Source organism: Gorilla gorilla, chromosome 8, assembly GCF_029281585.2.
Source record: "Gorilla gorilla gorilla isolate KB3781 chromosome 8, NHGRI_mGorGor1-v2.1_pri, whole genome shotgun sequence".
In the NCBI taxonomy this organism is placed as follows: Eukaryota; Metazoa; Chordata; class Mammalia; order Primates; family Hominidae; genus Gorilla; species Gorilla gorilla.
This window is the reverse complement of record NC_073232.2, coordinates 32192501-32205482: the sequence shown is the minus strand read 5'-3', so window position 1 is coordinate 32205482 and position 12982 is coordinate 32192501. Positions and strand designations below refer to the sequence as shown.

The following is a 12982-nucleotide window of genomic DNA, read 5'->3' as shown; positions in this document are numbered from 1 at the left end:
AAAATATCTCTCTATGACTGAAGATTGATTAGTTTCTGTTAGTAATTCTGTCAGTTTTTTGTTATACATTTTAAAGCTATGTTAAATGCTTCCTATTTTTTCTTGGTGGATTGTTGCATGCACTGGCCTCTTTAACCCTGGTAATTCTTTGATGTCTTAAATTCTATTGTATCTTATATCAATAACATTATAATAGCTTTCGTATTAGTAGTATTTGCATTGTATCTTTTTCATTTTTTTCAATATTTTTATGATCCTTTATATTGCATTTTTCTTTTAAGCAACTTAAAGTGATACCTTTTTTCTTTTTAGTTCTCTTTAGTAAAATCTACTTTTTAACAGGTGAATTTGTTGTTTACAATTGTGATTATTGATATATTTGGACTATTTTTATTACCTTATCTTTGTAGTTTCTGATATTCCGCTTTACTTTCTATTCTTTCTTGCTTTCTTTTAGGTTGATAACATTTTCTGTATTTTATCATTTCCCCCATGCTGATTTGAAAGCTGAAAGCTGTGTTTCTTTTCTTTTATCGTATATGTTTATATATGCATATGTTTTAGTATATGTGTATGTTTAGAAGTATCATTACTTCAATAATTTGCTTTGTGAGGGCCTGTTGATGGTAAATTCTGTTTGCCTTAATTTTTACCTCACTCTTTGATGGTAATTTAGCAAGACATGGAATTCTAGGTTGGCAGTTATTCTTTCCTCCACATTTTCTTTTGTATCACCACCGTTGAGCCTCTACTTAGGATTATAAGAAGTCTGGTGTCAATTTTCCAATAATTTGTAGTTATTTAGTGTTTTCTTTATGGTGTTCAATGTATTCAATGATGTATTTATCAATATTCATGATAAAATTTGGATCTGATGATTCATGTATTTCTTTACTTCTAGAAATCTCTCACCTACTACCTTTTCAAATATTGCCTGTACATTTTCTATGCTTATTTCTTCTGGAGCACCTCTCAATCTCTTCTCCATGCCTCCAATCTACATTTTCTAATTTTTCTTTGTTGTGTATATGGGTGAATTCTTCAATAGTACCTTCCAACATTCAAATTCTCTCCTTAGCTATGCCAATTTATCCCATGTTTTAGTGTTTCATTTTAGTGACTCTTCTATTTCCAAAAATTTTAATTGGTTCTTTTTCAAAGCCACTGTTCTTGTTTTACTCTGGGCTATCTTGTATCATAATTTGTTTTTCCTTTTTTATGATAATTATCATTAAACATGAACTCTTTGAACATACTAAGCATAAGTTTTAAAATCTTTGTCATACTGTTTCATCAACTTAAATTTACCTGGAGTGAATTCATGTTCTGATAGCTTATCTTGCTTTTGTCTTGCCTAGCATTCTATCCTTTGTTTATTTTGGAACTTAGGTTTGCATGCTCACATCTCTCTCTCTCTCTCTCTCTCTCTCTCTCTCTCTCTCTCTCTCTCTCTCTCTCTCTCTCTCAATACAATATTTCCTGAATATAGTTCTGTGACTGCTTCTTGTGCCTCTCTCACTCCCAGTTTACAGCCAGTTCTTATAAGTTTGGGGCTGCCTACTTTGCTGTGACATGAAGGGTCCTAAAGACTCCAAGCCAGCAGGTGGTCTAGCTCAGTTCCTCTGCATGAAGTGAGTTTGTGACCTCTAACCTTCCTAGACTCATAGCTTACTACAAAGCCATAGCCCAGGTTAAAAACTGTTGTTGTTGTTGTTGTTTCTCAACTTTCTTTCATTAAAGCTTCTGCCTTCAAGAAGTGAATTTGTTCTTCCACCCAGCATGAAGCACATTTAGCTTCTGTTACCAAATATGAGCTTTATTCTTGACCATCAGGATGGGTTTCTGCAGCTGAAACAAGAGACGTGTGGTTTGGGCTATGTATTCCTTTGCTAAGGCCACCATAACAAGCTACCACAAACCAGGTGGCTTCAACCACAAAAATTAATATTCTCACAGTTCTGGAGGCTGGAAGTCTGAAATCAAGGTGAGGTTGGTTTATTCTGAGGACTGCGAGGGAGAATCTGTCCCATGACCGTCTCCTAGCTTCTGGTAGCCCTGAGTTTCCTTTACCTGTAGATGACATTCTCCCTGTGTCTACACATTGCCTTCCCTCTACCTACATCTCTGCGTTCACATTCCTTCTTTTTATAAGGACACAGACATACTGGGTTAAGGTCCACCCTAAGGACCTCATCTTAATTTGATCATCTGCAAAGACCCTATTTCTAAATAAGCTCACATTTACAGGTACTGGAGGTTAGGACTTCAGCATCTTTGGGGAGACACAGTTCAATTCCTAACAGGCTGGCTCGTTACTTCACCATTTCGTTACAAGAGACATGTTTATCTTGTTCTCCCAGTATGTCTTTTTGTTTTTCTTTTTAAATTTTATCTATCAGGCCCATATGGAGTCCTAAATCATGAACTCACTATACCATTGTTCTCTCTTCTTCCCCCACCAAAAATATCCTATGTATTCAAATCAGTTCTCTTCATGTTCTGGATAAAAGAAACTTCATTTGATTTCTACCTTATTTTATCTATTTTAAGAACACTTTACCTTTGTAAACAACTGCACAGTTATTGTTAACCCACGTATCCAAAGCATACATCAAGTACCAGTCATTTTTTTAAAGAACACTTTTAAAGTCTCTGTTGTATCTTCATAAAAGTCTTTTCCTTGTGTATCCTGTCTGTAACCTAGGCAGTAAGTTGCCTTCTCTGGAAAAGTGTGTGTTACGGGTTGAATTGTGATACCCCCCCCACACACACACACACACACACCGCCTCACAAAAATATGTTGAGACTTTAATCTCAGGCTCCTATGAATGTAATCTTATTTAGAAATAGAGTCTCTGCAGATGTAATTAAGCCAAGGTCTTCCAGGTGGACTCAATTCAATATAACTAGTGTCATAAGAGGAACATGTCCTGTGAAGACAGAGACACACAGGAAGACACTATGTGATGGCAGAGACAGAGGTTGGAGTGATGCAACCACAGGCCAAGGAATGACAAGGATTGGTGGCCACGACCTGAAGCTAGGAGGAGGCAAGGAAGGATTCCACCCAGGGTCTCAGGGGGAGCATGGCCCTACAAATTTCAGACACCTTGATTTTGAACTCCTAGCCTCCAGAACTATGAGACAATTCATTTCTGTTGGTTTCAGCCACCCAGTTTGTGCTACTTTGTTATGGCAGCTCTAGCAAGCAAATACAAGGTAACAATTAAATAACTTCGATGGCATCACATTAAATAATTGATACCCACTATTCCAAATGAGTTCAGTGACAGTATGTTTTCAGTTTGTATTAAGACTTAGGGTAAGGAGTTCTGCCATTCAGTGCCCACCATAAAAGAGATATGTTCCCTTGATCAGTTAGAAAGCTACTTCTTTGAAGCTTCAACATATGTTCTAGCATTAAGGAATCAAATGTGACAAGCCTTGTGTATAAATGTGCCTGCACTTTCCTAGCAGATAGCAAGTGATCTCTATATGTTTGATAAAACTGAGTCTGAGGCCAGGCATGGTGGCTCACACCTGTAATCCTCCCAGTACTTTGGGAGGCTGAGTTGGGCAGATCACTTGAGGCCAGGAGTTTGAGACCATCCTGTCCAACATGGTGAAACCCCGTCTCTACCAAAAATACAAAAATTAGCTGGGCATGGTGGCAGGCATTTGTGGTCCCAGCTACTTGGGAAGCTGAGGTGGGAGGATCACTTGAACCCAGGCGATGGAGGTTACAGTGAGTCAAGATCACACCACTGCACTCCAGCTTGGGTGACAGGGCAAGACTTCATCTCAAAAAGGAAAAAAAAAATTGAGTCTGAGATTAACTCCATTTAGACTCCTGATTTTATGAACTTAGGTTATGGTCTCACAATATCCCTATTTGTCCTGGAGAACACCACCACGTCCAGTACTCTCTTCCATAAACGTGCCCATGCCTCCTTTTCTTACTCTCTCCTTCGCTTCCTCTGCAAGCAGCTGCCCTCTGCCCCTCCTTCCTTTTGATGTGAACCTGCTTGAGGGAAATCAGAACCTGCTTGCTCTCCTTCTCTGGCTCCAGTTTCCTCCACTTTCCTCCTGGCTGCATTGCCATCTAGCACTGCCATCCACTGGGTCACCAGAATCTTACAAATGGCAAATACAATTTCTAGTCCTCATCTCACTTGACCTCACCCCAGGATTTTGTTACTGCTAAGCATTCGTTAATTCCTTTTTTTTTTTTTTTTTTTTTTTTAGCCAAGGTCTGGCTCTATTGCCCAAGCTGGAGTGCAATGGTACAATCTCGGCTCACCGCAACCTCCTCCTCCTGGGCTAAAGTGATCCTTCCACTTCAGCCTCCTGAGCAGCCGGGACCACAGGTGTGCGCCACCACGCCCAGTAAGTTTTTATATTTTTGGTAGAGACAAGATTTTGCCATGTTGCCCAGGCTGGTCTTGAACTCCTGAGCTCAAGCGATCCACATGCCTCGGCCTCCCAAAGTGCTGGGATTACAGGCATGAGCCACTGCACCTGGCCCCTTAATTTTTTTGTGAATAGCTCTATTGAGATATACTTGACAAATAAAAATTATATATACTTAAGAGAAATAATCACCACAGTCAAGCTAACTGGCATATTTATCATTTCACCATTTTCTTCCTCTCCATCTCTTCTTCTTTCATCCTTCTCCTCTTCCTCCTCCTTTTATGATGAGAACACTTAAGAGCTACCTACCCTCTTAGCAAATTTCAAGTATACAATACAGTATTGCTAAATAGTTACTCTGCTGTACATTAGATCTTCAGAATTTATTCATCTCACATAACTGAAACATTGTATCCTTCACCTTAATTCTCGAAATGCTCTCCTTTTGACCTCCAAGACACCAACCTGTCCTGGTTCTCTTCCTCCTATTCAGAGCACCCTTCTCAGGCTCTCCTGCTTGATCAATTTTGCCCCTGCTCTGTGTCTTAAATGTTGAGGTTGCTAAGGATTTCATACTTCGCTTCAGTTTTTCACACTTTGTTATTCCCTGTTGAATCCTTCAGCAGATCTCTATGGCTTTCAAGATAAAATCAAGTTCTTCAGTTTAGCCTACAAGACCATTCATAACCCCTCCCTCTCCCTTATGTGAGCTTTCTAACCTAGTGGTCACAAATGACTTGCAGTTCCCTGCTGTTTCATGCTGTTCCAAGCACCTGTGCCTGTACACATGCCTTCATCTAGGTGGTGGGTCTTCTGCCTGGTCTCGCTGAGCTTGTGTGTTCAGCTGGTCATTGATGGCCTTATGCTGGCTGTCTGCTGGGGTGACGGGGTAACCAGACCTCATGTCCCTCACTATCAAGTAGGCTAAGCCAAGCTTGCTTTCATGGCGCTCTCAGGGTTCTCCAGAGCAGCAAGAGAGCAGGCTCCAATGCACAAGGATTGTTCAAGTCTCTGCTGGGGTCACATTTGCTCTTATCTCATTAGCCAAAGCAAGTCACAGGGCCAAGACCAGAGTCAATGTGTGAGGGAACTGCAAAGGCTGTGGATAACAAGTGGAACACACTACTTAGCCTTCTAGGTTTCACCTTCTCTTTGTTAATCCATTCACTCATTCATTCCACAGACTTTATGAATACCTAAGCAAAGGCCTAGGCAAGGCACTGAGGATATAGAGATTTTTCTCAGTGCCTGGAATTTATGTTCTAAGACAGTCACTCAATGACTAGCACATTCTGTAAGAGTCAGACCAGGATTTGCGGAAGTCCCATGATGTAAGGTGGGCCTCCTGAGGTCTGTCTGCATTTTTCACCATTTCTGCAGAAATCGCTACCTTGCTATTCAGAATTATATATTAATAACCACTTTTCCCATAAGAATAATCAGAAACCAAGATACAGAAACAAAATTTTAAATATTTTCAGTGTGTATGTTTTTAAAACTGTGACTGAAATATTACTGCATTTCTTTGGGAACCTATAAATTCAAGCATGAAACTGTGTGATAACAGCATTTCCACTAAATATGCAGATGTCAAGGTGAGCTACAGGTGAGTTACGGGAGCATTTAACATTTCAATCCTTAGGCTCCAAATTGTTCACCTGTTCATAAGAAAAACTAGCTGCTTGTAACTTCAAATTCGTACGTGCAAAAATTGCATAGACGAAACGTTCGAATGAAAATCCTTTTAGAGACAACTACCTAACGCTTCCATATTAAGAGTGTTTATTTTTCTCTAGGATTAGAACAGATTGCATTGGCAGCCCGGTCTTTCATAAAGAGGGGGGTGGGGAATAGAGTTGGGCCTTCATTTTCTCACAAAAGGCACAATGTGAAGCGCATCTGTGAACACTGCATAATTTGTTATGTTCTACACAGAGGTGGGTTTTTGTTGTACACATACCAAAGCTATTTGGTGCCGTTTCACCAATGATCTCTATTCAGGTCCAGAAAAGAAATTGGCCTCAGAAGAGTGAAAGGAAAGTAAATTTTTCTTTAAAAATTAGATACAGATTATCACTTCAAAATGCAGGAGGGAATGTTACAAGTGCCGGTGTACTGATTAGCTTTCCAGTGGACATCCAGCCCTTTATTAAACACCTGCTAGCTGTGGTCAGCTGTGACCGACGTGGTTTATTACTCTCCAGAAGGGCTGAACTGAAATCACCCATCTAATTTAATTGAGAAGTGTTGGATGAACTTGAACTGTTTCATGGACATGAATGACCAGAGAATTTATTTGATGAGACGTTAAAGGCTGAATACGGTAACTATCTCTTTGATGGTTTAGTACAGTCGATTCATTAGTTCATTAGCATGCCTTTCATATTTTTCATTACTACCTGAGCAACCTAAATGAAAAAGGCAAAAAATAAAAGTTTTTGTACAGCATCATTCCAAAAAATTAGCAACCTTCCCTTTATTGGTAAATATTCGTGATCATTTTTAATGTAGTTAACTCTTTTCAAAGTGACATCAGCTTTCCAGTAAAGGAAGTTCACAGTAATTAAATTGTGAAAAACATTAATAAGTCCACTGGGATTTTTCATGTGATAGTCCCTAAATTATTTTCAAAATGTTGTCTTCTGACTTCATTCATTAAGACAAAAAAAAAAGCCTTTAGGAAGTTGGCAAGTTATTCACCAAACAAGCTCCTTTGCATTTTCTGGTAAACTGGGCAGTGTGAGCTGTAATTGGTGGCCTCGCAATGAAACATTTGTAGTAACTTTATCAAGAGTATGGCACAGAGGTGGCATCAGATGACAGTGCTTTCTCTTCATGTGTGTCTGCTAACATTTAAGATAGATTCTGCTTTTTTTCCAATGACTAATGCTGAGGCATAACTTGGAGATATACATCTTTCTTAAACTATATTAAAATATTATATCTTTTAAATTATCCACAGAAAGTCAGAGCTAGAAACTCTAATAATAAATTATAAAATCACACTTCATGTAACTAGTGACTCTTTAAATGAAATTTTTCATTGAAACTTTGTCATTAAAATAGAAAGGCCTTTGGCTGTGCCCATACAAGCATAATAAATTGTGTATGTTTGTGAAACTGAATGACTTTTACCCATATGCTGCACTGCAAAGCTACATGAATGAGGCATTTACCAAATCAGGCCCACCACATTAAACAGAAAAACAATCTTTATTCATGGTAACTTATCAGTTTCAATTAATCAACCCTAACAATGGAAATTCTGATGTGTTCAAGCAACTTGAAAGCAATAGGTCATCTCCAGGGCAGCATTGTTGTGTCTTTGTGCCGAAGATTTCAAACAAAGCAACATCTTCAATAAATATACATGCATATACATATATACATGTGCATATATATACATACAAATGGACAGTTACAGCTGAGCCCTGTGGTGCCAACAAAAATGCATGTGTATTTTTTATTATTTTTATCACAGCCCATGTAATTGTTTTCCCTCAAGTATTACTTTTTGAGCTCTGCAAGTTTAAACAAAAGGAAAGAAATTTCCATTGGATGACCATCCTTTCAGTTTCTGTACTGCTATGTGAATAGCATTGTGCAAACCATTCCATTGGTTTTGAAAAGGGGTAACCATTGGTTTGATTTGGTTACACGGTTTAGTAAAGAGCTCCCTCCCACTGCCTTAGGGTCTGTGAAAGGTCTGTGACCTGTTTAGAACTGCCAAGTGAAATGTCATGTTGCCCCTCCCAAATGGGAGTATCTGCATTCATTTGATCAGTATAAAAAATGATTGGGGATGGCGAGATCAGTGCTTTTGAATTGCAATTTATAGCAGTTTACAAAAATGCACATTGTTAGAAAAGAAAACATGGAAGTGTTTCTTTCTAAATTGCATTACCTGTGAAATGTCATTAGTCTTTTAAGGATATTTACATCCTTTTTTATTATTTAGCAGACTTCAACTAAAGAAAATCAGAATTTTGTTACCTTATGATTTTTTGACTTGTATTTTGGTTTTAGTGGTAAAATTTTTAAAAAAGCAATGTTTCTGAGTTATTCATATAAACATAATTTATCATGTCCATTTATTGATTTTCTAAGATAATCCTTGTTCATGGGTTGTATTAGTAGAAGATTCTTAATTTTATCTTTCCCAGATTGTTCAGGAGATTTATTTGTTGGTAAATTCCTCATCTGCTGATTTCTAATAGACTAAAATCTCCAGTATACTTAACTCTAGCAAGTTTCCACTATTCCTTCAACATTGTACTACCAGAACTTCTTTGTAAGATGAGTACTTTTCTAAATTATGGAACCCATTGACTCATCTACATGTATGCATAGTTTTATAAAAAGAAATTTCATTTCTTTTCATTAAATGTGCAAAAGAATACACGAAGCTTATCCAGAAAGTTTAGTTAGCCTGTTCAAGTTCATAAGGGCTGAATGCAGCCTCCTGGAGTTTCTGGGATGCAGAAAACAATGCCCTTTATGCTATTTCCAGGCATCTCACAAGCTCTGTATCTTTATGGCAGTGTGTAGCATTGGACATTACTTTAAAGAAAGCTTTGAGTAAGAAAAGTTACCTTGGGAAAAGGCCCTTGGGGCTTTTCTGGTTGATACTTGACTAGAAAAAGAAAGGCCCTTCTGCAGAAAAGACTTGACCCAGATAGGCTCTGGAGCACTCCACTTTGAACCTCCCAACCATTGAAAGCCGAGGTTGTCACGTTTTTATCTTTGTTCATGTTAAGCCTTGGAATGACAGCCTGGCTCCTCTGTGTTCCCCTCTCCCACTGCCCCGGCTATAAGTGTCCACATTGACACCTACCGGTGACCGCAGGCTGCAATGCTTTGTTGCCTTCTCCACGCTCCCGGCTTTCACTGGGATTAGCCCAGGGCCTTTGTTCCCCTTCAAAGCTGGAACATCACATCCCATGTTGTGGCTTTCCTGTCTCAGACCCCCAACGCTTTCCTCACAATTTACGCACCAGGTAAATGTTCCTCCCCACAGGGCAGAGAGCCCAACGTTGAGGTTGGGGGGTGGGGACATCTTCCCATTCCCCAGTTTCAGAGCCCAGGGCCAATGTGGTTTTCTTTCCTTCTCATTCATAATTTTCTGTTTCACAGGGAAGAAAGACTGCAAAGCAAATGGAAATTTAAAACTTGGAAAAATCAAATCCCTGGGCCCAAACACAGACAACTCTTCCCACTTTTTTTATTCTGCTGCAATGGCTTCAAGTAGAATGTTGAGTACTGGCCTTTATCAGGGGCACCTGAGACCATTCCTGCAGCCTGGGGCTGCCGGAGAGCCCCAGACTGTCTCAGAGCAAAGCTTGGCTGGCACACGCTGTCTGGAAGGCCAAGGATAATCTGCCTGCCTGCCCTACCTCCTTCACCGTCTCTCTTCCAGGTTCCTGAAGAGGCTCCCAGCTAGGGCCAGGGCTGGGAAGACCCACTAAAAAAATGACGCAAAATGCTTTGGGGGAAGAGTGGGGAGTGGTCTGTGTATGATAAGTAAAACAAAGTTTATGTCTGTCCACCTTTCTTCACGTTTAGGGAAGTTGTCGGAATCCCCAAAAGAAGAGTCCTTGGAGGAGCCCTCCATGCGCCAGAGCAGCCCCGCAGAGACTGTTGATTAACCCAGCAGAAGCCTGGGTTGCGCAGACGGGGCCTCAGAAAGAGTGGCCTCGCCGTCCTGGTGTAAGGTGCCTCCCTCGGAAAGGATACTATCTCCAAGGATTTTCTAAACTAATTGTTTAATCTCTCCAGATTATGTATATTAACCAGCACTGCGCTCGAATAGAACTCAATGCGCGCCTTGTGCGCGCTCCTTTCCACGCCTTTAAGGAAAGCCCTGGCTGGTGCTGGGTGAGCGGGGCGCACTGAACCTCCGGGGCAACCACATCCATTCAGGCGCTCCGGGGACTCAGAAGAGCTCAGGCGTCTAAGAGTGGGAAGGGACGGACTTTAATTAAAAAGTTTGACTCCCTCTCTAATCCAGTCTTTCTATACCAAAAGCATCAACCTGATTTGCTGTCTCCTCGCCCAATAACTAGTCCCCATGAAGGTAGGTCAGGAAGACTAGAGGGAGATCGTACATTTCCTCAAGCAAGATTCATTCTTATCTTACCCCGGCACAGGGCACCTAGCCGCATCTTAAAGGCTGTCAGAAATTCTTTAGTCAGTAGGGAAACTCTTTGGAGTTTTGCTTCCTGGTAAGGATGCAAACCAAGATTCTGCTGGAATGCCAGACACCGTTTACCAAAAGGCGGGTTTGCTTTTCTTCCATGCGTAATGTCCAACTTGGTTCTTTCTATTCCCCTAACTACAAGTAAGGCCTTGTTAAGAGCCTGTATCTGAATCGTAGGCTCTGGATTACAGAATTCTAAAGTTATTTATTAAGTCTCAGGAAATATATTTGTGGTAGTTGTCACATAAAGCTGATATACTTTAGTTCAAAAGAAAGCTGCAGAGGTGATTTATTTGTGCGTAAAAGGAACAAGATTTAATTGGAGAGAGACGTGTTATTTTCAACGCAAGTACACGGGATGGTATAGCGCTGTGGAGCATTATTCGAGCTTCATCTACTATGCACTATATGCCGCTGTCTCCAAAGGAGTGTTGCCCTAGAAACTTGTTTTAAATCTGCTGCTATATATCAACACCTTGTTTTAGCAGTCCTTGGCTGAATTACAGTTACACAGTTTGGCGCTTCTTTCAAATTTCCTCCCATCAGTTTGGCTAAAGAAAGGAATTTTTCTCCTTTAGAAATGAATTGGCTTAATTAGTAAGTAGATTAATGGCAATTGCTGGTGAGTTGGTTTCCAGCAGAGTTTCACCAGAGAGGGTTAATCGGAGTCAGGTCTGGAATCTTTCCCAGAACTGGCTGCCAGCCATTTCCACCAACCAATCAACCCTACAAGAAACAGAGGAAATGAAATAAAATTTGTATTCTCTGTGCCATCGTCCTGGACAGAAATTCCTTGGAAGCAGCCTCCTGGTTGGGTGCGATATCAAACTGTTTCATTTCAGAACTTTAATAGAAACTTGAACCTTCAAGATTTATCTGGGTACCAAAGCAAAGTTTCAAATGGCACAATAAAGGTCTCCACAGAACCCTGGATGTATTGGAAATTTCTGAGGCTCTCAGCCAATTTCAGGTTGGGAGAAATTGCAAACCACCCAGGTCCTGCCCTATATCTGTTGTCCATCAGAAGTCCTTCAAAAGTTTTGCTGTATGTTTTGCAGCCTTTTTACTTATTTTTTTCCCATAGTGATGAAAATGCATTCATAGTTTAACTTGCAGCTGCATTAGTCTTACAAAAAAAAAAAAAATCCCTGCTGAGAAATGCATATAATAGGAAAAACAGATCGGCTGGACAGCAGTGTAATTAATGCCAGAAAGGGCTGAGGCCGGTTTCATAGTTTGTCTTTTGAGGATATCAAGACGAGACCTGGTGAAAAATGACGCATGCTTTAGCATTTCAGAAAGCTGGCAACTGGCAGTGCTTTTCCTTTTTTCTTTGACTTTCTGCCGCGGAACAAAGAGGTCCGCAGAACTAGCTAGGTTGTAATGAGTTCTATGTCCCTAGCACATTAAGTGCATCATGGAAACATATTGTATCGAAATAGTTTGGAGGAGAATACCGGGGATGAAAGAGAATGGGTGCTTTGATCAGCTCCCTGGGGTCCTGAGCACGCACAGACTGACTTGCAAGGAGTTATTCAGCTCCAGCTAGACACACTTACAACACCATTGAAAGAAATTTGCATATCTGTAATTTATCACATTGGTCCAGAACATTATTGCAAGGTAAATAAAAGTTAGTTGAATAAAAAAAATCAATCATCGCAGATATAGAGAAAACTGTGAAGCCAGTCTTTCCACTAAAAAATAGAAATAAATATGTCTATAAAACATAGTGACTTAGAAGCAGCTGACTTTATTTTAAAATGCCTTTAGAACAACAGGTTATGCACTGGCAAAAACAAGAGTGGCCACAATTTCTTTGCCTTTCTCCTTTAGGGGAGTGTGTTCACTGCTTCCCACTGGAATAAAGTCAAAGTTGAGATGTGTTTGGCCATAACCAGCCTGCAACATGCAGACAAAAATTAGTACACACTTTGAGCAGATATGAAAGACGACTTAATCTCTCTGGCATTTGCAAATGCTAAGTTAAATCTCATTTCTTCTTCTGTTGATTTCATTCCTAAGCCTTGTTTGCTGAATTTAGCTCAAGAGGATGAAATGTCCAGAGACCCGGTCAATAGGAAAACTTGCTTTCGAATGCCCCATGAGAACAAGTGAAAATTTAACAGGCAGGCATTGTTCTGAGTTTTGAAACAACCCAGTTAAACAGCAAACAAGAATCTTCAACTTGACCTTGAAAAAGGCTGTGTGCCTGCAGATAATCTATCAAACAACTCTAGATGACAATGATATATTTCAAAGTATTGTCAGATGAAAAGATTGATAAATTTGCTGTTGCGAAGAGAGAACTTTGGAAACAGGCAACAGGCACTTTAGCTCTCTGACTCCGCCTCCTCCTCTGTCCTCACTGC

At 40.1% G+C, this 12982-nt stretch overlaps 1 protein-coding gene across 6 annotated transcripts in view; it reads left to right on the top strand.

Annotated features, from left to right (window-relative positions):
- C8H10orf67 (chromosome 8 C10orf67 homolog) overlaps positions 1-11577 on the top strand; it is a 149755-nt gene extending 138178 nt beyond the window's left edge. For 3 of the 6 annotated variants that reach the window (XM_055351993.2, XM_063709948.1, XM_063709947.1), the window contains 3 exons: positions 4247-4387; positions 9548-9830; positions 9977-10043. In XM_055351993.2, the coding sequence (XP_055207968.2) occupies positions 4247-4387; positions 9548-9789 (383 nt within the window). In that variant the 3' untranslated portion in view covers positions 9790-9830; positions 9977-10043. Of the gene's footprint in view, positions 1-4246; positions 4388-9547; positions 9831-9976 lie in introns of all 6 variants that reach the window. The other 3 variants (XM_063709950.1, XM_063709949.1, XM_063709951.1) reach the window with 3 other exon arrangements.
- The last annotated feature ends 1405 nt before the right edge of the window (positions 11578-12982 follow it).